Raw genomic sequence first — 24038 nt, 5'->3', positions numbered from 1 at the left:
TCCTGATTCAACCCATCAATTCATTTGAGCTGTATCAAAAATGTGTGAGGACCTCGGCCCTTGTAGGACCAGTTTGACATACCTGCTTTAAGAGCTCTGCCTCTGACACATGAGACCAGGGTTCAAATCTTGGTTCTTCCTGTTCAGTAAGCCAGCATATATCCAGTGAGGAGACCATAGGCAAGACTCCTTAACACAGCTACTTCCTACTGAGCGCGCTGCCCTAGTGGCCGCAGCTCAGGCACTTTGAGTCTGTCAAGAAAAAAGCGCAACCTAAATGTTCTGTGTCTTGTCTTGAATTTTGTAACAATCCTATACTTTGTGTTGAAGGGAAACACTTCAAAAATGCTGCTGGACCTGAGATTGAGATTTGGGGTAACCACAATCGCTTTTGCGTTAATCTCCATCCACCAACAGTAGCCTACTGCTTTTGGGAATGGTTGTCGATCACCAGCGACTTCAAAGTGTGGCTGAAAGCACTGCTGTGGGTCTCAGCCCTTATTGTGATATCCAGTAAAAGAATAGATGGAACTGAGGCCAGATTAGAAGTACGAATATCCCAATTGCCATGTTGTGTATGTATGTCTACAGCGTGAAGTAATTACTTAATGAGGGAATTGGCTGCTGTGACACATGTTTGGAAGTAAATTTTACAGTGATTCATTAAGTCTCTTCAGTGCTGTGAGGCAGAGGGCTGATGAGATAAATAACTGCTCTAGGACTGGTTTCCTTGGAGATGGCTGGTAGTGGAACTTGGGGTTTAGTCATACAGAAATGAGTCCATAGGACACACGTCTTCCTGGAATAGATACTGGTGACATCATTCTCTGCTATGAACTCACGCCAGGAGGAGAGTCGGTGTGAGTCATGCAAATATGACAGCCAGGTAACTTTCTGTACTAAAGCCAAACTCACTGTACAGCTGAGTATTTTATTTTCACTGAAATGATGTAGATGTCCTGACATGAAGTGGAAGTTCTGGGAAATCTACTGTTTTTTTTTTCTTTTTTTAATTTGAGTATTTTTTTCCAGGGCTGTGGAGTCGGAGTCGAGGAGTCGGAGTCAGAGCTATTTTGGGGACCGGAGTTGGATGATTTTTGTACTGACTCCACAGTCCTGGGGTTTCGGGAGTGGCACAAATTTCTTATCAATTTTTTTTTTTTTTTGCAAGATTGTATGGTGTGTGGTAGATTGACAAATTGAGAATTTGAGAGACGCAAGCAAATTTTTCATCATTTTTTTTATTTTTTTATATCTAGGGGACAACTGAACATGTGTGTGGTACATTGGTCAGACTTATCAAATGTTACAGTCAGGGAACACACTTAAAGGGGAACTGAAGAGAGAGGTATATGGAGGCTGTCATGTTTATTTCCTTTTAATCAATACCAGTTGCCTGGCAGCCCTGCTGGTCTATTTCTCTGCAGTAGTATCTGATTAAAACCAGAAACAAGCATGCAGCTAGTCTTGTCAGATCAGACTTTAAAGTTTGAACCACTGAAACACCTGATCTGCTGCGTGCTTGTTCAGGGGCTATGGCTAATAGTATTAGAGGCAGAGGATCAGCAGGGCTGCCAGGCAACTGGTATTGCTTAAAAGGAAATAAACAGGACAGCCTCCATATACCTCTCTCTTCAGTTCCCCTTTAACTGGTTTCGTACGCATTTTCTGCACAGACAAACTGTGAACTAGTTCACACTAAGGGCCCATTCACACTTGCGTTTGCAAAAACGCCGGCGATTTTTGCAGGAGTGATTTTTCCACGATTTCACGCGGAAAAACCACTGAACACTGCGGCGATTTTTCCGCAATCGCGTTTAACGCCTCTATAGCACTGAAACGCGATCGCTGGGATACACCCCCCCCATCTCTCCGCTCGGGCTCTGGTGGAAATAACCAAGCCTGATCAGGTTGGCTCTAGTGCACAGGTGTGAGCCATATGCACCTTCGCAGTACAGCAGACCCGATCAGGCTTGGCTATTTCTGCCAGCGCCCGAGAGAAGAACCAATACTATGAATGTGCACAGCAGCAATTGTAGATGTTATTGCCTCTCTGTGTCCGGGGTAGCAAGTGGATGGCTCAGGACGGTGGAAGCCTCTTTAGAATCCAGAGGCTTCCACCATCCTGCGGTAAGTACCCCCCAGGGGCTCTTTTGATACATTGAAGAAGAATTTTCATTCGCCGAGATTTACAGCAAGCCAGGGGCGTTTCTAGGGTCCTTGGAGATCAGTGGCACCTGTGGGCACCAGGCGGGGAGGTACATGCGCCGTGGCAAAAAAATGGGCGTGGCCATGCGGTGAGTGGGCGTGGGCATGGGTGGGGCCAAATGTACATGAACTTAGCAGCGGTGTAAGCTACGGATAACGGGCCTGCCCATCGAAATATTGGACGGAGCCCCCTGTCCTTTATTTCGATCATTTACAATGAGTATAGGCATAGATCAAAGATGTATACGCACATACAATTTTGATTGGTCAATCACTGACCCCCAATTTCCCACCCCCGTGCAGTAAGTGGGCCAACAGACAATGAATTTTATGAACAGAGCTAAAATTGGCTAATCAAAATTGTATGTGTGTACCAGGCTTTACAGCTAATACTGTACATACTGAAAGTAGCAGGGATCAGCATACAATACAGCTGGTTTACAATCAATAAAGGCACAGAGTAACACCTTACACTGTACACACTGGAGGTAAATCAGCACACAGTGCAAGCACTAGAGAACAGCGTATACTGTACATAATGTAGGCAGCAGAATTCAGCACACTGCAGCTAGCGTGCCAAAAATATGACGATCACGTTGTGTGGCGTGCTTATCGCGCCGCACCAAAAAATGGGTGGGCCATGGACCAGAATATAGGTGTGGTAACGGGTGGAGACAAATTTACATGAACCTAGCAATGGTGGGACATCAGATTAGGACAGTGGTGGCGAACCTTTTGGAGGCCGAGTGCCCAAACTGCAACCCAAAAGTCACTTACCGGTATCTATCGCAAAGTGGCAACAGCAATTTAAACTAAATACTGTACAAACGTTTTAACTCATACATGAACATTATGGAAAATCCAAGTTGAAAATAAACTGTGAAGATAAACAATTTCATCCATCCTACTCCTGAAAAATGTATTCAATTTTTTAGAACCTCCCAGTTTTATTTTCTGTTTTAAAACGCTAAAAAAGTAGGTTTAATGCTATTGTCTCATATGATAAGGATTCAGCTTTTCCCATAGTCTCGCAGTTAGCAATCATGTGACCCCCAACAAGATATATTCAGCAATCATGAGGCCCCCAACAAATCAGGAGGCCCCCAACAAGACAAATTCAGCAATCATGAGGCCCCCAACAAGACAAATTCAGCAATCATGAGGCCCCCAACAAGACAAATTCAGCAATCATGAGGCCCCCAACAAGACAAATTCAGCAATCATGAGGCCCCCAACAAATCATAAGGCTCCCAACAAGACACATTCAGCAGTCATGAGGCACATAAATAGACAGCATTTCACATAAATAGGCAGAATGCCCCCTTAATATGGTAGCCCCCCCAAGTTAGGTAGTGAGTGACAGGGACCCCCAGGTTAGCTAGTGAGTGACAGGCGCCTCCAGTTAGGTAGTGAGTGACAGGGACCCCGATAGTGAGTGACAGGGAGCACCTTTAGGTAGTGAGTGAGTGCCAGGGAGCCCCTTTAGGCAGTGAGTGAGTGACAGGAAGCCCCTTTAGGCAGTGAGTGAGTGCCAGGGAGCCCCTTTAGGCAGTGAGTGAGTGACAGGAAGCCCCTTTAGGCAGTGAGTGAGTGACAGGGAGCCCCTTTAGGGAGTGAGTGAGTGACAGGGAGCCCCTTTAGGGAGTGAGTGAGTGACAGGGAGGCCCTTTAGGGAGTGAGTGAGTGACAGGGAGGCCCTTTAGGGAGGGAGTGAGTGCCAGGGAGCCCCTTTAGGAAGTGAGTGAGTGCCAGGGAGCCCCTTTAGTGAGTGAGTGCGTGCCAGGGAGCCCCTTTAGGGAGTGAGTGCGTGCCAGGGAGCCCCTTTAGGGAGTGAGTGCGTGCCAGGGAGCCCCTTTAGGGAGTGAGTGACAGGGAGCCCCTTTAGGGAGTGAGTGAGTGACAGGGAGCCCCTTTAGGGAGTGAGTGACAGGGAGCCCCTTTAGGGAGTGAGTGAGTGAGTGAGTGACAGGGAGGCCCCCCCTCTAGCCGACGCCGCCGCTCCCCCCCTACCTCTCAGCAGACCTCAGGATCAGCGGCGACCCGACCAGATGTACGAGCGGGCGCTGGACGCACCCGCTCGATATGCGGAAGTGATGTCACTTCCGCATATCAGTGCGGGCGCTGGGTCCTAGCACCCGCACGATTGGTCGCCGTCTCGCTGCCTGATCCTGGGGTCTGAGACTGTCAGTGACGCGGCGGCTGGAGGGAGCCGCTGAGTCTTGACAGAGGGGGCGGCCGGGCGGAGATCCGTGGCACCCCAGGAAAGATTGGGGGCACGTGCCCCCCTAAAACAGGGCTAGCGACGCCCCTGCAGCAAGCCTTGTCTGTATAAATGAATGAAGAGCAGTGTTCTCCCCAGAATTGTTCTCCAGCCGGGTGGCATGAAAAGTAGCCGGGTGGGGGGAGATGAGAGAATGCAGGGCCGACTTTTCTCTACACAATTCTGCTTATAGGGAACCTAAACTGAGAAGGATATGGATGTTTCCTTTTAAAACAATACCAGTTGCCTGGTAGTCCTGCTGATCTCTTTTCTGCAATAATGGCAGAGCACCCAATCTGCATGCTTGTTCAGGGTCTGTGGCTGAAAGTATTAGGCTACTTACACACTTGAGATAAAATTCGTTGGAAAAGGCAAGATCAAAGACCAATTTTACCCTCAGTGATAGGCCTTCACCCTCATGGTAGCAGCTTACCCTCTCCTGATAGGCCTCACCCTCATAGTGGCAGCTTACCTTTTCCTAGTGTCAGCTCATCATCTTTAACCACTCTCTCCATCCCCCAAACACACACACATTTTTGCTCCAATAACAACTAAGCCCTAATGTCCTGCAGCTTTATAAACCCTCATTAGCTTATATGTCACTTCATACATCATTGTTTCTCACACTGACCCCATGTAGCTAAACAAGCCTCCATGTACCTTGTTGCCTCACTCACATTTGTATTCAAGCTGCTCAGAGTAATATTAGTATATAACCCAGCTCTTCAAATGGGTTCCCTCTACCTTCTTCTCCTCAGGAAATGACTTGTGACAGCCTCTTTCAGAGGATTTTTCAGACTCCACCCACTTCAACACTCCAGTAGTGACAGCAGCACAGATTAGGTTGACTAGCATGCTCATGTGAACCACCAGAAGTCCTAGGAGAGTGTAAGGGGCTGAAAGAGACCAAAAAGCCTCCTTACTAACTTCTGTTTTGCATAGCAGTACTTCAAAGTTTCAAACAGAGGGAGTAAACATCAGAGCAGTTATCAAAGGACTGATGGAATGCTGTGAGGAGCAGAGCCTGACACCATAGTCAACAGGAATGCTTGACCATTGCAGCAGTGGCGTTGTAATGAAACATTTTGCAACCCATCATATTTTGCAACTTGCCATAGAGGACAGTGTATGGCTGTGTAGGTGTGGCTCCTTTCTGTTAACACGCCTGTAATTTTTTGCAACCACAGATCCCATTGAGCTAGAAGGGGGGATTGTTCCCTCCGGGGGGGGGGGGGGGGGGTTATTAGTTGAGCAAGAGGGGGGATTGTTCCCTCCGGGGGGGGGGGGGGTTATTAGTTGAGCAAGGGGGGGGATTGTTCCCTCCAGGGGGGGTTATTAGTTGAGCAAGGGGGGGGATTGTTCCCTCCAGGGGGGGTTATTAGTTGAGCAAGGGGGGGGATTGTTCCCTCCAGGGGGGGTTATTAGTTGAGCAAGAGGGGGGATTGTTCCCTCCAGGGGGGGTTATTAGTTGAGCAAGAGGGGGGATTGTTCCCTCCAGGGGGGGTTATTAGTTGAGCAAGAGGGGAGGGTTCTGTGTGAGCATAGGGTTTGGTTGGGTTGCATTGCATTTTCTGATACAGATAGGTTGAAGTCAATGGTTAGATTGCACTTTCTGATAGCTATACCTATAAATAAGTGCAACCGGTTGCAAAATCTGATAAAGTTGCAAAAAATTTCACCACAGCGTACCTACTGGTGATGCAACCCCATCGGCTGCAGAGGGGCCCGGGGCCGCTCTGGGGCCCGCCAGCCGTGTGCGGGGGAAGCGCTGCCCCCCCCTGATTGTGGGACCCCTGAGCCAGGTGTGGAACTGGCCGCGCCATTTAATAGACGCCGGGCCAGTTCATTGCCCGCAGTCTCCCGGGAGGCAGAGCAGGGCTACAGCAAGATGGCTGCCGAAGCCCTGCATTGGAGACTATTTATGTCTCCAGTACAGGGCTTTGGGAGCCATCTTGCCGTAGCCCTGCACTCTGCCTGTCAGCGCAGGAGATGTGCTGCAGAAGGATCGTTGGCGAGCTGCGCACCAGATGCCAGGAGAGGAGACTTCTGTCAGGTAAGTGAATTGGTTTTCTTTTCACAGGTGAAATTGTTTTTTTTTGGTTTTTTTTGGTGACTGCTGCCCACATTTCTATTTTCTGGTGACTGCTGCCCACATTGCCATTATCTGGTGTCTGCTGCCCACATTTCTATTTTCTGGTGCCTGCTGCCCACATTTCTATTTTCTGGTGCCTGCTGCCCACATTACGATTTTTTGGTGACTGCTGCCCACATTGCCATTATCTGGTGTCTGCTGCCCACATTTCTATTTTCTGGTGCCTGCTGCCTACATTACGATTTTCTGGTAACTGCTGCCCACATTGCTATTTTCTGGTGTCTGCTGCCCCCATTACGATCTGCTGGTAACTGCTGCCCACATTGCGATTTTCTGGTGCCTGCTGCCCACATAGCGATTTTCTGGTAATTGCTGCCCACATTGCTATTTTCTGGTGTCTGCTGCCCACATTACGATTTGCTGGTGCCTGCTGCCCACATTGCGATTTTCTGGTGCCTGCTGCCCACATTGCGATTTTCTGGTAACTGCTGCCCACATTGCGATTTTCTGGTAACTGCTGCCCACATTGCGATTTTCTGGTAACTGCTGCCCACATTGCGATTTTCTGGTGAATGCTGCCCACATTGCTGTTTTCTGGTGTCTGCTGCCCACATTGCAATTTTCTGTTGTCTGCTGCCCACATTGCAATTTTCTGGTGTCTGCTGCCCACATTGTGATTTTCTGGTGTCTGCTGCCCACATTGCGATTTTCTTGTGTCTGCTGCCCACATTGCGATTTTCTGGTGGCTGCTGCCCGCATTGCAATTTTCTGGTAACTGCTGCCCACATTATGATTTTCTGGTAACTGCTGCCCACTTTACGATTATTTTCTGGTGACTGCTGCCCACATTGCGATTTTCTGGTGACTGCTGCCCACTTTACGATTATTTTCTGGTGACTGCTGCCCACATTATGATTATTTTCTGATGACTGCTGCCCACATTACGATTATTTTCTGATGACTGCTGCCCACTTTACGATTATTTTATGGTAAAATGCTGCCCACTTTACGATTATTTTATGGGGAAATGCTGCCCACTTTATGATTATTTTATAGGGAAATGCTGCCCAATTTGCAATTAATTTCTGATGAAATGCTGCCAAATTTACGATTAATTTCTGGTGAAATGCTGCCCAATTTATGATTAATTTCTGGTGAAATGCTGCCCACTTTACGTTTATTTTATGGTGAAATGCTGCCCAATTTACGATTAATTTCTGGTAAAACATTGCTGCATTAGGATTATTTTATAGTGAAACGCTGCCCCATTACGATTATTTGGCGTCTATGGGGGGGCCCCCGGGGGGCCCCACCCTCATTTTCGCAGGGGGGCCCAGTCATTTCTAGTTACGCCCCTGATTGCAGTAAAGGAACTTTCACACATTCAGCAGTTGTTCCCCAAAATGATCCTTAGAGAACAATGAACATTGCAGATAGCAATCAAGTGTGTGTGGGTTTTTTTTCCTGTGCATTTTCTAAATGTTTCTGCAAGGTTCTAGTTACAGTGAAGGGAAATGCACACTTGCAGATACTCAGATCGCACTAGTGGGAACACAGCACAAAGATTTAAGGTAGCCATACACTGGTCGATTTGCCATCAGATTCGACCAACAGATAGATCCCTCTCTGATCGAATCTGATCAGAGAGGGATCGTATGGCTACCTTTACTGCAAACAGATTGTGAACCGATTTCAGCCTGAAACCGTTCACAATCTGTTGTGGTGGTGGTGCTGCTGCCGCCGCCGCTGCTCCCCCTCCCCCCCCCCCCCCCCCGCATACATTACCTGCTCCGCCGGCGCGAGTCCTCCCGGTCACCGCTGCTCTGTCTGCGCTCTGGTCTCCAGGTCCAGCATGCTTTGCTTCTTCCTGCCCGGCAGGAAGTTTAAACAGTAGAGCGCCCTCTACTGTTTAAACTTCCTGCCGGGCAGGAGGAACTGAAGCATGCCGGAGACCAGCGCGGACATGGAGTAGCGGTGACCGGGGGTAGTCGTGCCGGCGGAGCAGGTAATGTATGCGGCTCTATTACGTCGGTCGTCAGGCAATCGAACGCCGCTAGCGACGCGCTCCCTACCCGCGGGCGATCAACGGTAATTTTCCGCACGGAGCGATCGACGGGATCGGACGAAATGGATCGAAATTCGGCGTGTAGCGCGAACGATTGGCAGCAGATTCGATCCCAGTGATCGAATCTGCTGTCGAAACGGCGGCAAATCGGGCCAGTGTATGGCCAGCTTAATTGTAAAAAGATGAGCTTGCAATTTGCAGAATTGATTACATTTTGAAAACTGGTTCAAAATGCATTTACTGTGATTGGACCCTTAGCAATTGTTTTGAGTAATAGTTTTGGAGCTATCACTGTACAAGCACGCGTCGCTGCATGGCTGTGTGCCAAACTTGTGCTTTATGGAGAGGGCTAAGCAAAAGGCATCTTGATGTGGGGTGTGCAAAGGAACACAAGAGCACACAATCACGTATCATTGTCTCCCGGCCATGAAAATCTATTATCTGTATGTACGACAGCTGAAGCGAGAGGGATACGGAGGCTGCCATATTTATTTCCCTTTAAGTAATACCAGTTGCCTGGCTATCCTGCTGATCATCAGACTCTAATACATTTTAGCCATAGACCCTGAACAAGCATGCAGCATATCAGGTGTTTCTGACATTATTGTCAGATCTGACATTAGCCACATGCTTGTTTCTGATGTTATTCCAACGCTACTGCAGCCAAATATATCTCCAGGGCTGCCAGGCAACTGGTATTGCTTAAAAGGAAATAATTATGGCAGCCTCCATATACCTATCACTACAGTTGTCCTTTGAAGTGTACCTGTGATTGAAAGACTCTCAGGTACCATACTTATCTGAGGCTTCCTTAAGCACCCATGAGGCCGCTCAGTCCCTCGCCGGCTCCCTGGATGGCTCCTGTCCCCTGAAGTCTGGCCACTTCGGGTTCTGACCAGCCAAAATGTGAAGTGGCCATGCTAACGCGGCCAATGTCAGAAATGAATGGATTCCGGTGGTTTTAGCTCCTCCCCCTGCCCCCTCCTCTCACCAGTCAGCCAAGAGTGAAAAGTAAATAAAGTCTGGTGGCTCCAGCTCCTCCCCCCACCCACTCCTCTCACCACTGGCAGCTGGTCTCGGTATCTCTACCCACCCTGTATCTTCCCCCTACAACAAGTAAGTTACCTTTTGTAACTGCAGGAAAGTACAGTGAGAAGCAGGCAGGGCCGAATTTGTACTCTTTACCGCCCAAGGCCACTGTCAGCAGCCGCCCCCTTCAGTATAGATATCCAGATGACCCTCCCCCCTCCAGTACAGGTAACTAAATGAGCCTTCCCTCTCCCTCCAGTATAGGTAGCACGTTGACCCTTCCCTCCAGTATAGATATCCAGATGACCCTCCCCCTGTAACGATTGTGGGATATCTCCGTGTTCAGCGCACAAAGATGTGCGCTGACACTGCGGAGGTCCTCCACAAGCGTGTCAAGATACTAGAACCCAGCTTTTGGTGCAAGCACCAGTAGAGGGGAATTCCCACCGGCAGATGGAGCTGTGGAGTGCAGAGGAATAAACTCTCTGCGCTGCCACAAATGCCAGATGGAAATTGTACGAAGAGAAGCAACACAAGGCAAGATAGCCCCCAAAGAGAGAGAGCATAGAGACAAAATCAATGTGTGTCCACCAAACTAGTCGCCACCCAGCGACGGTGAACACACAGTGGTGGAAACGAAGTGGGAACGCAATCGCAAGAATGGCGATTGACAAATAGTGACACCAGACTGAGCAGGACAGAGCACGAGAGTAGCAAAGGCACAGCAAACAACAATAAAAGATAAGGAAAATAACAAACGCTAGCTAAAAGCGAACACCGCACTCATTCGCAACAGCGAACGCGTTTACACCTGCAACAGAGACAAGCACACCACCCTAACTAGCCACAAGTAACACAAATGAGCACAAACAGACAAGACAGACCAATGAGGTAGCCAGTAGCAACCGCTGCTCCAGCTTACACTCCAGGAACTCAGATCAGAAGGATCCACAGTCGCTACCGCTAGAGGCTAGTGTGATCCAAACAAGACAGACAGATGAGGTAGCCAGTAGCAACCGCTGCTCCAGCTTACACTCCAGGAACTCAGATCAGAAGGATCCACAGCCGCTACCGCTAGAGGCTAGTGTGATCCAAACAAGACAGACAGATGAGGTAGCCAGTAGCAACCGCTGCTCCAGCTTACACTCCAGGAAATCAGATCAGAAGGATCCACAGCCGCTACCGCTAGAGGCTAGTGCGATCCAAACAAGACAGAGCGATTCGCTATCAACCGCCGCTGGCGACAGCGCAATCGCGACAGACAGGACAGAATAGGCAGTACAAATTATACACAAACTGACTGCACTAACTAGGAATGCAAGGAGCACTCCCCAAGAATTAACTATACTAAGATAGCAGTGGCTGACACTCCAGGTGAGTCCAGCAGGAACAAACCTCTATGAGCAACAAAGGACTCTGGGATCACATGGTATTTATACTGCAAGCCTTCCAAGGAGGCAGCTAGGCCGTTTGCATGACAAGTGTATGCAAATTGCTCAGCAGCAGAACAGGTCAGATACTTGCAAAGCACAGGCAGGTCTCTTTTCCAGAGACCTGCAGCCCTCAGACTTAAGGAATGGACAAACAGCTTTCTGCCCGTGCGGACCGCTGAGCAGATCGTTACACCCCCCTCCAGTATAGGTAACTAGATGAGCTCTCCCTCCAGTATAGGTAGCACATTGACCATTCCCTCCAGTATAGATATCCAGATGACCCTCCCCCCTCCAGTATAGGTAACTAGATGAGCCTTCCCTCTCCCTCCAGTATAGGTAGCACGTTGACCCTTTCGTCCAGTATAGGTAGCCAGATGACTCTTCCCCCCTCTTCCAGTTTAGATAGCCTGATGACCCCCTCTTCCCTCCAGTATAGGTATTCTGTGACCCCTCTCCTGATTCCCTCTAGTATAAGAAACCAGATGACCCTCCCCCCCCCCTTCCAGATAGATAGCCTGATGAACCCCCTCCCTCCAGAATAGGTAGCGAAGTGACCCTTCCCTTCCCCCTAGTGTAGCTTGTTGTCCACCCGCACTTGATCCTGTGGTGCCCTAGGCCATGGCCTACGTGGCCTTGGCTTAAATCCGACCCTGGAAGCAGGCATTCGTGCCTGCCACTTATTTTGTTCCCATAGGTGGGCACTGCAGAGCGGGTGCTGGCAGAAGCAGTGTCTGCAGCTTTCCCGCTGCCTGCTCCTCCATGTGCGTCCCTGCAGCAACAAAACGACTCTGTTGTGTGAGGGTATATAGAGGGTCGGTAGGGACACCGGACCAGCTGACAGGGGTTATAGGAGGGGAGCAAGGAGAGGAGTCGGAATCAATTCATTTCCGACATTGGTTGCGTTAGCACATCAACTTCGCATTTTGGCCGGCCAGAACCCGAAGTGGCCAGACCTCGAGTTCTGGCCGTAATATATATATATATATATATATATATATATATATATATATATAAATACCAAGGGGTAAGCAGCACAAACCAAATTTTGTATGCAATTCTATGCAAAGCATGCACGCAGCACAGGAGGTCCCCAACCTCCATAAGAAATATATAATTACAGAGGGGCTGCAGCACACAACAGGAAAACAGTGACAGGGGCTCTTGGTTACGCTTTAACGCGCTTAAGCTCACCAACTGCGCCAAAGTGTCCCCGATCTGGTGAGTCCTACTCTACCATGCAAAATGCCAGTTTTTATAAGCAGTCTAGTGGGAACTAAACCAAAAACCCAAGAGTCAACTAAATGGGAAAAAAAGGAAATTAAAAACACCTTACCTTTCACTAGCTACCAAATGAACTCTCTGAACATGTGCAATGCACTAATTTATATGCTTAACTGTGCTAGAGGTGGGTGTGGTTATGCAGGCTTACAGGGGAAAATTATAAATAAATACCAAGGGGTAAGCAGCACAAACCAAATTTTTTATGCAATTCTATGCAAAGCATGCACGCAGCACAGGAGGTCCCCAACCTCCATAAGAAATATATAATTACAGAGGGGCTGCAGCACACAACAGGAAAACAGTGACAGGGGCTCTTGGTTACGCTTTAACGCGCTTAAGCTCACCAACTGCGCCAAAGTGTCCCCGATCTGGTGAGTCCTACTCTACCATGCAAAATGCCAGTTTTTATAAGCAGTCTAGTGGGAACTAAACCAAAAACCCAAGAGTCAACTAAATGGGAAAAAAAGGAAATTAAAAACACCTTACCTTTCACTAGCTACCAAATGAACTCTCTGAACATGTGCAATGCACTAATTTATATGCTTAACTGTGCTAGAGGTGGGTGTGGTTATGCAGGCTTACAGGGGAAAATTATAAATAAATACCAAGGGGTAAGCAGCACAAACCAAATTTTTTATGCAATTCTATGCAAAGCATGCACGCAGCACAGGAGGTCCCCAACCTCCATAAGAAATATATAATTACAGAGGGGCTGCAGCACACAACAGGAAAACAGTGACAGGGGCTCTTGGTTACGCTTTAACGCGCTTAAGCTCACCAACTGCGCCAAAGTGTCCCCGATATATATATAGCCTACTACGTTTGCTTTAGGCAGCAAAAAGTATAGAATCTGCCCTGGGCCCGACGAGTTGGTTACTGCCTGGCTTTAGCTTCCCTTACTAGCCACCTCCAAACCACCGTTTTTTCCCCCATCAAAACAAGAGCAATTTTCACATCCCACTCCTCCCACTCATTCGCTAACTTTATTACTACTTATCACACTGAAATGATCTATATATTATTTTTTGTGGAACATACTAGGCTTTCTTTGGGCATTACATTTTGCTAAGAATTATTTTATTTTATATGCATTTTACAAGGAAGATGAAAAACAAAATTGTAAAATGGACAAAAAAAAGCAGTAATATACCCTCATGACATACATATTAAAAAAATATAACTATTTATGGTTATTTTTTATAAATGGTGTAATTTTTGTAAGTGTTTTATACGTATTTGTAACTGTGGGGTAGGGGTGGAAGGGGTTAAAAAATAATAAAAATGTATTTCATTTTCTATGTAATACTGGTTAATAATGTATTTAGGTGTATTTTTACTTTTTGACCACAAAATGGCACTACACTAATTTCCCGAGTACTGTAAACAGTAGACGGGAACTAGTAAGTAAAACTGTTTACTTTCACTTTGTGAATAAAAGCCGACGTCTCGCTGGCGCTGGCTTTTATTCATCACAGACAATGTGATCGGGTTTGGGAAAAGCTTTTCCCATTCCCCAGTCATGGAACAGTGGGATTGCGATGAAGGTGAACAGGAGCGATAAGTAAACAATGTGTATATCTACGCCTCTGATCCACAAGTGAAGTATACAGGGGTGTAGATACAGTGGCTTGCAAAAGTAGTCGGCCCCCTTGAAGTTTTCCACATTTTGTCACATTACAGCCACAAACATGAATCAATTTTTATTGGAATTCCCTGTGAAAGACCAATACAAAGTGGTGTACACGTGAGAAGTGGAACGAAAATCATACATGATTCCAAACATTTTTTACAAATAAATAACTGCAATGTGGGGTGTGCGTAATTATTCAGCACCGAGTCAATACTTTGTAGAACCACCTTTTGCTGCAATTACAGCTGCAAGTCTTTTAGGGTATGTCTCTTGCACATCTAGAGACTAAAACCCTTGCCCATTCTTTTTTGCAAAACAGCTCCTGCTCAGTCAGATTAGTTGGACAGCGTTTGTGAACAGCAGTTTTTAGATCTTGCCACAGATTCTCGATTGGATTTAGATCTGGACTTTGACTGGGTCATTCTAACACATGGATATCTTTTGTTTTAAGCCATTCCATTGTTGCCCTGGCTTTATGCTTAGGGTCGTTGTCCTGCTGGAAGGTGAACCTCCGCCCCAGTCTCAAGTCTTTTGCAGACTCCAAGAAGTTTTCTTCCAAGATTGCCCTGTATTTGGCTCCATCCATCTTCCCATCAACTCTGACCAGCTTCCCTGTCCCTGCTGAAGAGAAGCACCCCCAGAACATGATGCTGCTAACACCATATTTGACAGTGGGGATGGTGTGTTCAGAGTGATGTACAGTGTTAGTTTTCCGCCACACATAGCGCTTTGTATTTTGACCAAAAAGTTCCATTTTGGTCTTATCTCACCTACTTCCACATGTTTGCTGTGTCCCCCACATGGCTTGTGGCAAACTGCAAATGGGACTTCTTATGCTTTTCTGATAACAGTGGCTTTCTTCTTGCCACTCTTCCATAAAGGTCAACTTTGTGCAGTGCATGACTAATAGTTCCTATCGACAAATTCCCCCACCTGAGCTGTAGATCTCTGCAGCTTGTCCAGAGTCTCCATGGGCCTCTTGACTGCATTTCTGATCAGCGCTCTCCTTGTTCGACCTATGAGTTTAGGTGGACAGCCTTGTCTTGGTAGGTTTACAGTTGTGCCATACTCCTTCCATTTCTGAATGATCGCTTGAACAGTGTTCCGTGGGATGTTCAAGGCTTTGGAAATCTTTTTGCAGCCTAAGCCTACTTTAAATTTCTCAATAACTTTATCCCTGACCTGTCTGGTGTGTTCTTTGGACTTTATGGTGTTGTTGCTCCCAATATTCTCTTAGACAACCTCTGAGGCCATCACAGAGCAGCTGTATTTGTACTGACATTAGATTACACAGCGGTGCACTCTATTTAGTCATTAGCACTCATCAGGCAATGTCTATGGCAACTGACTGCACTCAGACCAAAGGGGGCTGAATAATTACGCACACCCTACTTTGCAGTTATTGATTGTAAAAAATGTTTGGAATCATGTATGATTTTCGTTCCACTTCTCTGGTCTTTCACGTGGAATTCCAATAAGATTGTTTCATGTTTGAGGCACTAATGTGACAAAATGAGCAAAACTTCAAGGGGGCCTAATACTTTTGCAAGCCACTGTATGCATAGCAAAGATCCGGTAGTGGTTAAAGAGCTTTTTTCTGCAGATTGTGATTTGGCATGCGGTTTTGCCCAGTAGGTTTGCCCAGTATGGAGCCTACACATTTCTGATGGCGACGCTGGCACTGTGACACCTGAGTCCCTACTTAGAACAGTGCTTTGAATAAAGATGGGAACCATCAAATAATTAGCATTTGATATCTAAATTTAAAATTGCAATTTCCCAAGCTAGACATTGGCAGAATGCAGGATTAATAATATCTTAGTGATTCAGTTAACACCATACAGAAACATTTTATCTCCTAGGGAAGCTGATAAGCCCACAGTAGAACATTTGGATTTGGCATCTTTAGCCCAGTTCTCACTGGACTAAGAAACAGTCCGTTTAGTGGACTGTAATGGAACAGACCCTAATGGATAAGTTCACATTGCTTCTTTTGACCGCACTTTAACAGAATGGGTATGCAAAAACTTTTAAAAATTAAAGAATTTTAAAAATTGATCTGTTCCACATATCATTTTTTACGCTAATCAGTTTTTCATTCTTGCAAGTGTGGACAGGGCCTAATGCTGGTTAATGCCATCACAAACCATTGCATGTACCTTACGTCATATTAGGCCAATAAATTGTTGGATAAGCAGCAATTTTTAGTTCATCGCCAGTTGCCTAACAACCATGGATCTGACACATAGGTACTGCAATATTCCCTTAGCAACAGTGGCTCCGGAGAAATTGCTCTTGCTTTTTGAATGTATGGTAATGTAATTTAGAATGAAGTACACTCCCACCACCTTCCAAAGAGCTGTGAGTGACCTGCTGAGTGGAGTGAAGATTTCTCAGATGATTAAAGGACTCCTGAGGTAAACTGGTTATTTTCCTGGGGCTTCTTCCAGCCAATAGAAGTCATTTTGGTCCTCGTCGGTGTCCCGCTGGCTGCACGTAAAGGTTGCCGACCCATCAGCGTGTCTGCACTTGGGTACATGCGCAAGCTTGCACACGTCATCTGGTGCGTACTGCACAGGCACAGTACGCGCCCAGGGTGGCGACACACGCACGTGCAGAAGAGCCAACCCACTGATTGGTCAGCAATGTTTACAGGCCACCGGCAGGCCACCAAAGAGGACCGAAGCTGCAGCAAGGGATCAAAATGACTTCTAGGGGTTAAAAGAAGTCCCAGGTAAGAAAAGATGTAATCTGTTCGCCTCGGGGGGTCTTTTAACCATTTCAGCCGCGTGGACGTGAGCTTCACGTCCGCAGCGGCAGGTGCTAGACCCGCAGAGACGCGCTAGACATGTCCCTGCAGTTTGGGGGATCTGTAAGCGATCCTGCGGGCAAATGCCCATGATCGTGCTGCTGCTGCTAGTAGGGGGGGGGGGTTGGCTGCTGGGGACAAATGCGAGCATGTCTGCCGAGAATAACCACTGATTTTGTTCAAAAACAGTGTTTATTCTGTAAATGGAGCTGCCGCCGTGATTTCCGCCGCCCGATCGTTAAATTCATGAATGGAAACAATGTTTCCATTCATAATCTCCCCGCCGCCGCTGTGATCGGAGGCTTCCGATGGAAGCCTACATCACTTCCACTTGTTACAATGTAACAATACATTGTATCCTGTGTAGCGTAAATGTACGCTACATAGAGTTTTGCTCAGCGGGGACATCTTGTGGCCAAATAGTAAAATACACCTACTGACTATAGGGGAACAAAAATAAAATCTATGTCAAGAGGGCATCTTATTATTAAATAATGGGCTCAAAAATTAGTGATGGATGTAAAACTGAAAAAATACATCTTTAAATATTGTCACCATACATTATACTAGGGATATCATTTTAACGTTGCAATAACCGGGACAAATGGGCAAATAAAATGTGTGGATTTTAATTACGGCAGCATGTATTTTTAAACTATAATGGCCGAAAACTGAAAAATAATGATTTTTTTTCTTTTTTTTTTGTATTATTTCTGTCAAAATGCATTTAGAATAAAATAATTTTTAACATAATGTACCACCCAAAGAAAGCCTAATTGGTGGCGGGAAAAAAACAAGGTAATGATCATTTATTTGTGATAAGTAGTGATAAAGTTATTGGGGAATGAAAGGGAGGAGCGCTGAAAGGGGAAAATTCCTCTCGTCCATAAGATGAAAAATACCCGTGGGCTGAAATGGTTAAAGTGTTCTTGAACTGACATGTGGCATGATAAGATAAAGATGGGTATACTGTATGTAGTGTCAAACCAGCTCAGAGCCTGCCTGTGCCCACCTTTTATTTATTTATTTTTTGAAGCAGGTCAAATGAACCTAAGGAGTAAACAAAAGAAAATTAGTTATATCTAGGTGATTAAAAGGAGAACTGTTTACAATTATGTTGAGGTTGGTAGCTGAATAACTCAGATTGCACATCACACCAAAATGGATACTGTGTAAACTTCAGAGTAAAATTTTGCCCCTTCAACTGAAAATATGAATTTGAGACTGCAGTGAGGTTCTACAGGTATATTGTACTTTCACTACACATACAATTAATTATCTCATACATTTATTTTCAGTTCAGAGTTGATGACTGGACAAAATGAACAAGTTTCATAGCACCTTGTTGCAAGAACACCTTAGTCACCTGTTGCAAATTCTAGAAAAAGCTAGAGACAGGTTGGCATGTTTGAAGTCCTGTATCAGGGGCACTAGGTTGGAGGATGCACCCTTAAATCTGACACCGACAGGGTCAAGCCTACCTCTACAACAAAACCCAAAGAACCTCCAGAGGCTTCCCCACTCCCATTTGCCTCGTTGTTCCAGTGCCTGGGCTCCTGAAGCTTGTGGCCGCACTCCTGAGTAGGGCCAAACTGTGCAGGATGGCTCGCACCTGCACAGTAGCATGGAGCTGCTGCTCAGGCTTGGTGGAAAAACCCTTTGGGAGACACCTGTACTCAGAGTAGATTTTCATCAAAGAGGTGCACTGTGAAGGAACAGAACTAGATGTATCTTCACATGGATTTTTAACTGGCATTTAGGATTCTGATATACCTCTGGAAGTGAACAGTCTTATCTCCATAATTAAGAAAAAAACATTGAAGAAGGAAATGGGGATCAAAAAGGAATTGTGCAACACAATTAACCATTATAGACAAGGAGACCACAGAAGATATTTTAAAAGTGTGTTACCTTTTTATGTAATGTTACTATTTTAGATATAGATATCATGCTCAGTGTTGCAGTAGATCATGTGGGAGTTACATTAGCGTGTTAACTTAAAGGGAGTGTTAGAGTGTTAAATCCACCCCCCATCCCCCCAATGGACCCCCCCCCCCAGATGAGGTAGCAACATTTTTTCATTTTTAGAAGCCCACCTCAGGCTCTCTTTAAATTTAGGTTCCTTTGTGAGGTAAGAGGAAATCTTGCACAAATATGCCATGGCCAGAGTGCTGGGCTGGGGGCGGGCTACAGAGCTGGAGGCTGGTCTGTGGAGGAGGTAACCCAGCCTTCAGAAAAGCTCTGTGGCGATTTCCTAGAACGGGGGTGTGGCCTTCACCTCATATGGCATATGAGGTGAGCAAGCAGGGAAGTAGAAATGCAGCTATCAAAATACTGTACATTACAGCATATAGAGATAGTGTCCCTGACACTAATTTAAGTTACACTGAATCTTCACTTTAAATGTAACATTTGTTTGATCTCTCTCACATCCCCTGACATACAGCAGCTATTTCCAGTTCAGCGTATGAAGAACAAGCAGATGTTTCTATCTCTGTCGGTACAATAGCTACATTCTTGCCATCACAGTGGCTTCCTGAGACATGAGTGAAAGGCTCTAATCACTTCACAGCAAAGTTCTGAGTGCGTAACTTATTCTTGTGTTCGCAAGCACAGCTCATCGCCATGGGGGCTTTTGAATTGTGGCCCAGAGCTCAGCAAGCAACATTTTCTTAATTAAGTGATTTTACTCTATAAAACAAGAGTAAATTGGCAAATAAAAGGGAAGAGGTGAATGTCTTTGAAATAAGTATAATACGGTAATCACACGTTATAGTGATCACTTGTCTATGTAGCGCTATGGTATACAGTAGAATTCCTCTACAATAGACTTCAAGGACGGGGCAAAGTGGTTTACTACTGTATATCAGAAGTTTACTATATCAGAAATGGTCATATAAAGTATACCGTAGTACTGTATTTTAATTCAGCCAATAATTGAGAGTAATTTTTTTCTTTTTAACCACTTGATTAGGGCTGCTCAAATCTGGATCCGGGAGATACCCGGATAGTTGCTATCCAAATTTCTCCCAGTAAACATGTGCGGGGTGGGCGGGGGGGTCAATCTTACCTGTCTGACGTCTTCTTTGTCCGTCCCTCGGCGCCTCCCACAATGTACTCCCCGCGCGTCATGTGATTACAAACACTTCCTCCTTCAACCCGGAAGGAGAAAGTGTTTGTAATCACCTAACTGCCGCTTGGGCCGCATCGTGGGAGGCGCCAAGGGACGGACCTCAGACAGGTAAGATTGACACCCCCGCCCACCCCGCACAGGTAACTGGGAGATATCCGGATAGAACTATTCGGATGTCTTCCGGATCCGGATTTGAGCAGCCCTGCACTTGAGGGCCGTAGGCTTACACCCCCCTAGTGATCAGGCTTTTTTTTTTTACAATTTAGGCCACTTCAGCTTTAAGGGCTCGCTGTAGGGCCGTACAACTCAGCACACAGGTGATTCCATACCCCCCCCCCCCCTTTTCTGCACTCTGATCCCTGCCGGCATGTTTGGTTTATTTATTTATTATTTAATTTTAAACACATTTTCCCGTTTTCATTTTTCCCCCACCCTCCCTCCCCCCACCAGCCAATCACAGCGATCGACTGTCATAGGCATCAGCCTCCCAGGGGGACAGCCGTGCCACACGCTGTCCCCAGTGCAGCGCTGCCTTAGATCACAGCCCTGTACAGTGTAAATAGACGGTGATTTCGCTGTCTAACAGTCTCCTAGCAGCGATTGCCGCTTGGAGACTGATGAAGGTGTGGAGCTCCATCATTCATTCGGAGGTCTCCTGCAAAACTCCGCCCCAGGACTTCACGCCAATTGGCGTTGAGCGCTCCTGGGGCTGCCGCCGCATTCATGCCGACTGGCCGATTGGAGCGGTTGGCAAGGGGTTAATGCTTTGGCAAGTGAGCACAGACAGCATCTAACCTGGATCAAAATGCACAGTGATTAATATGCAGGGATTTGCATGCAATACTTATGCAACAGCTTGCACAGGAAGCATAGATCACACCAGAAATGCAGGTGCAGTACCAAAAGTGTGCTCCTTTATCCACATTTCTGTGCAGCCTGGATGATGCTGTAGTATTGCAGCCATGCACAAGCAAGTCACAGAAGACAGGCAATTCCCTCAGCAATCAGACAGCAGCTTACACAGGAAGCATGGGACTCCAGGCTGGTGCTTTTGAGGTAAACCACACAGGCCCAGAGTAGTGTGCAGATAGCGACAAGGCTACAATTTTCTGCCACCGGCTCCAGCTCATGGGTCTCTGACTTCACTATACCAGTCTTTACTCCCATATATTTATAATGGGGCGAGGCCGGGACCTGGACATGTAGATTACTATACCCAAATGTTTACTATGTTAGAGTTAACTATCACCAGATTATACTATATAACAATTTCATAGGATGTTTCAGCACTTTTCTTTATTTTCCCCCTCTGTATTTTTGTATTTTATTTATTGTGCTGGTTCAGATGGACGACTGCCTGCATCCATCCTCGTTATTTAACGCTGGGATTGAACATGCATTGGGATGAATGGCGGTGTTTATCTCAATGCATTTAGCGTCGATTGCCAGTGATTGCGCGATCATTGCAGTTGATTGAAATTCCTCTGACACTGCTGTTTAGCCCAGGCTTGATGACATGCTGACTACTCTGATGGGAAAAAAATATCCCACAGTGATTCCCGAATCTGTCGGCAGTAAAGATGCCGGCGCCACTGATAAATTTAAGAGTGTTAATCAGGGTGAGGTAAGATTTTACAATGGCTAAACACTGACCATAATAGTTTACAATTCAATGTAAAAACAAAGAGGAAATTTTATTCATTAAAGGGATACTGTAGGGGGGTCGGGGGAAAATGAGATGAACTTACCCGGGGCTTCTAATGGTCCCCGCAGGCATCCTGTGCCCGCGCAGCCACTCACTGATGCTCCGGCCCCGCCTCCGGTTCACTTCTGTAATTTCTGACTTTAAAGTCAGAAAACCCCTGCGCCTGCGTTGCCGTGTCCTCGCTTCCCCTGATGTCACCAGGAGCATACTGCGCAGGCACAGACCATACTGGGCTTGTGCTATACACTCCTGGTGACATCAGCGGGAACGAGGACACGGCAACGCAGGCGCAGGGGTTTTCTGACTTTAAAGTCGGAAATTCCAGAAGTGAGCCAGAGGTGGGGCCGGAGCATTGGTGAGTGGCTGCGCGGGCACAGGATGTCTGCGGGGGACCATTACAAGCCACGGGTAAGTTCAACTCATTTTCCCCCGACCCCCCTACAGTATTCCTTTAACCTTCCTGGCGGTAAGCCCGAGCTGAGCTCGGGCTATGCCGCGCAGGAAGATATCTCAGCCCCTGATGGAGCGATTTGCTCCATTTAAAATGCTGTACGCGCAGCTAGCACTTTGCTAGCCACGCGTACAGCTTGATCGCCGCCGCTCTGCGGCGATCGCCCGTACGCAGCGGCGCAAGAGGGCCCCCCCCCCGCCAGAGCCCTGCGCTGCCCGGACCAATGAGTTCCGGGCAGCGCTATGGGCTGGATCGGAGGTGTCTGACGTCAGGACGTCGGCTGACGTCCATGACGTCATTCCGATCGTCGCCATGGCGACAGGAGAAGCCAAACAGGGGAGCGCGTTATATACGCGTTCCCCTGTTTGCTATTGATGCCGGCGACGATCGCACTAGAGGGACACATGCGCCCTCTAGTGGTGTTTCATGTAGCTACCACTCTGGTAGCTTTACATGAAACACAAAAAAAAAAATAAAAAAAAAAAGGATTTTTGCCATTTTGGCAAAAAAAATTAACCGCCAGGAGGGTTAAGTTATATTCAGTAAAGTTCCTCTGTAAGATTCACTTTAAAGCAGGCTTGAACTTAGAGAATGTTCTCTCTGCTCGTATGGCCCTTTTCCATTAAGTGATGGAATGCGGCTACCAGGACCAGGCAACAGAAGCAGTTGCTTGGGGCCCCATTCAGAGTCAAAGGGGCCCCATCAGCACATAATCCAGCCCTCGCCATCCTGTCAAAGGATGCTGCCCGCTGCTGACTGTCTTCAGAGCCGGGCTCTCCTCCTGGGTCCCTCTCCTGCTACTGTGCGCTCTGCCGCTGCCCGCTCCTCCCTCCCTTCCCACAGAGAACCACAGCTGCAGCGGGCAGGAATGATAGCAGCAGATGACAAACGCCCATCATCCGAAACCCATCTGTCTCCTCTACGGTGCTGCCGCTTGCTCTGAACTTCCTGATTCTCAGATCAGACAGGAAGTAGGAAGTAGTAATAGTAGTAGTAACAGAGCAGCGGCACTCTAGTGGAGACAGATGGACTCCAGATGACTGGACCTCTATTGCTTGGATCGCAATATGTGAATGCGAGTCATCTGGTGCTATCATTTTCCCCCACTGCGGCTGCCCTTCTCTGCAGAACTACCGTATTCACGGGGGTGGACGCTGCATAGTGGATGTGGCTGTCTAGTTTGCTAGGAAATTGGTTGTTCAGTGGGGGGGGGGGGCGTTATGTAATTCTGTCTGGGAAGGGGAGGGGGGCGGCTTCCGGGTGTCCAGAGCTTTCTGTTATTGCCAGGCTGGAGATGCAGAGGGAAAGTGCTGCTGCTGTGATATTTGGCACCCTCTTTACAGGGGTGTCCCGAGTGACAACGTCCCGGCCATTCATCTCTCCCTCTGCATGTTAGCGCTGCTATTCCGTGCATTCTGAACCCGCAGAGGAAAGCGGGCTGTTGCTCATAGCAACCAGTAGAGCGGCTGCCCCGGTGTGTCCGGCATGTTACTGTGCACACAGCAGCTGCATCTTCCCATTCTAATATGAAGGGGGGGGCCTAAATCAGTTACTTTGCTTAGGGCCCCATTTAGCCTTAATCTCTGACCTCGCCGCATCGCATCACTTCTGCTGGCATTCGTGTCACTTCCGCATCTCCCGATGCAGAAGAGTATGGAGGGGGCGGGCGGATGCATACGGATGCGTGCAGATGCGGATGTGCAAGAATCTGCACCATGCTGCAGATTACCCGGATCGCTCCGCATGCAATGCACGGAATGGAAACTGTTCCATTGGTGTGATGTGGTTATCTAGCCGCATCGCACCACATCTAATGGACACGGCCCCTTTTCCACTAGCAACCGCAATCACAAATCACAAACGCCAGCGATTGCGATTTTTCATTAATTCTGTTATGCGGTTGCGATTTTTCATTTGCATTATCCCTCATAAAATTGCTCCA

The 24038-nt window shown here is 47.1% G+C and overlaps 1 protein-coding gene across 2 annotated transcripts in view; it reads right to left on the bottom strand.

Annotated features, from left to right (window-relative positions):
• The window catches only part of RAPGEF4 (Rap guanine nucleotide exchange factor 4), a 467459-nt gene extending 462235 nt beyond the window's left edge, over nt 1-5224 (bottom strand). Inside the window, exon 1 of one of the 2 annotated variants that reach the window (XM_068245487.1) lies at nt 5146-5224. In XM_068245487.1, coding sequence (XP_068101588.1) covers nt 5146-5147 — 2 coding nt within the window. In that variant the 5' untranslated portion in view covers nt 5148-5224. Of the gene's footprint in view, nt 1-5128 lie in introns of both variants that reach the window. The other variant, XM_068245488.1, reaches the window with a different exon arrangement.
• Between the last annotated feature and the right edge of the window lie 18814 nt (nt 5225-24038).

The sequence above is a fragment of the Hyperolius riggenbachi genome, chromosome 7, assembly GCF_040937935.1.
Source record: "Hyperolius riggenbachi isolate aHypRig1 chromosome 7, aHypRig1.pri, whole genome shotgun sequence".
Classification (NCBI taxonomy): Eukaryota; Metazoa; Chordata; class Amphibia; order Anura; family Hyperoliidae; genus Hyperolius; species Hyperolius riggenbachi.
This window is presented reverse-complemented; position numbering and strand designations above follow the sequence as displayed.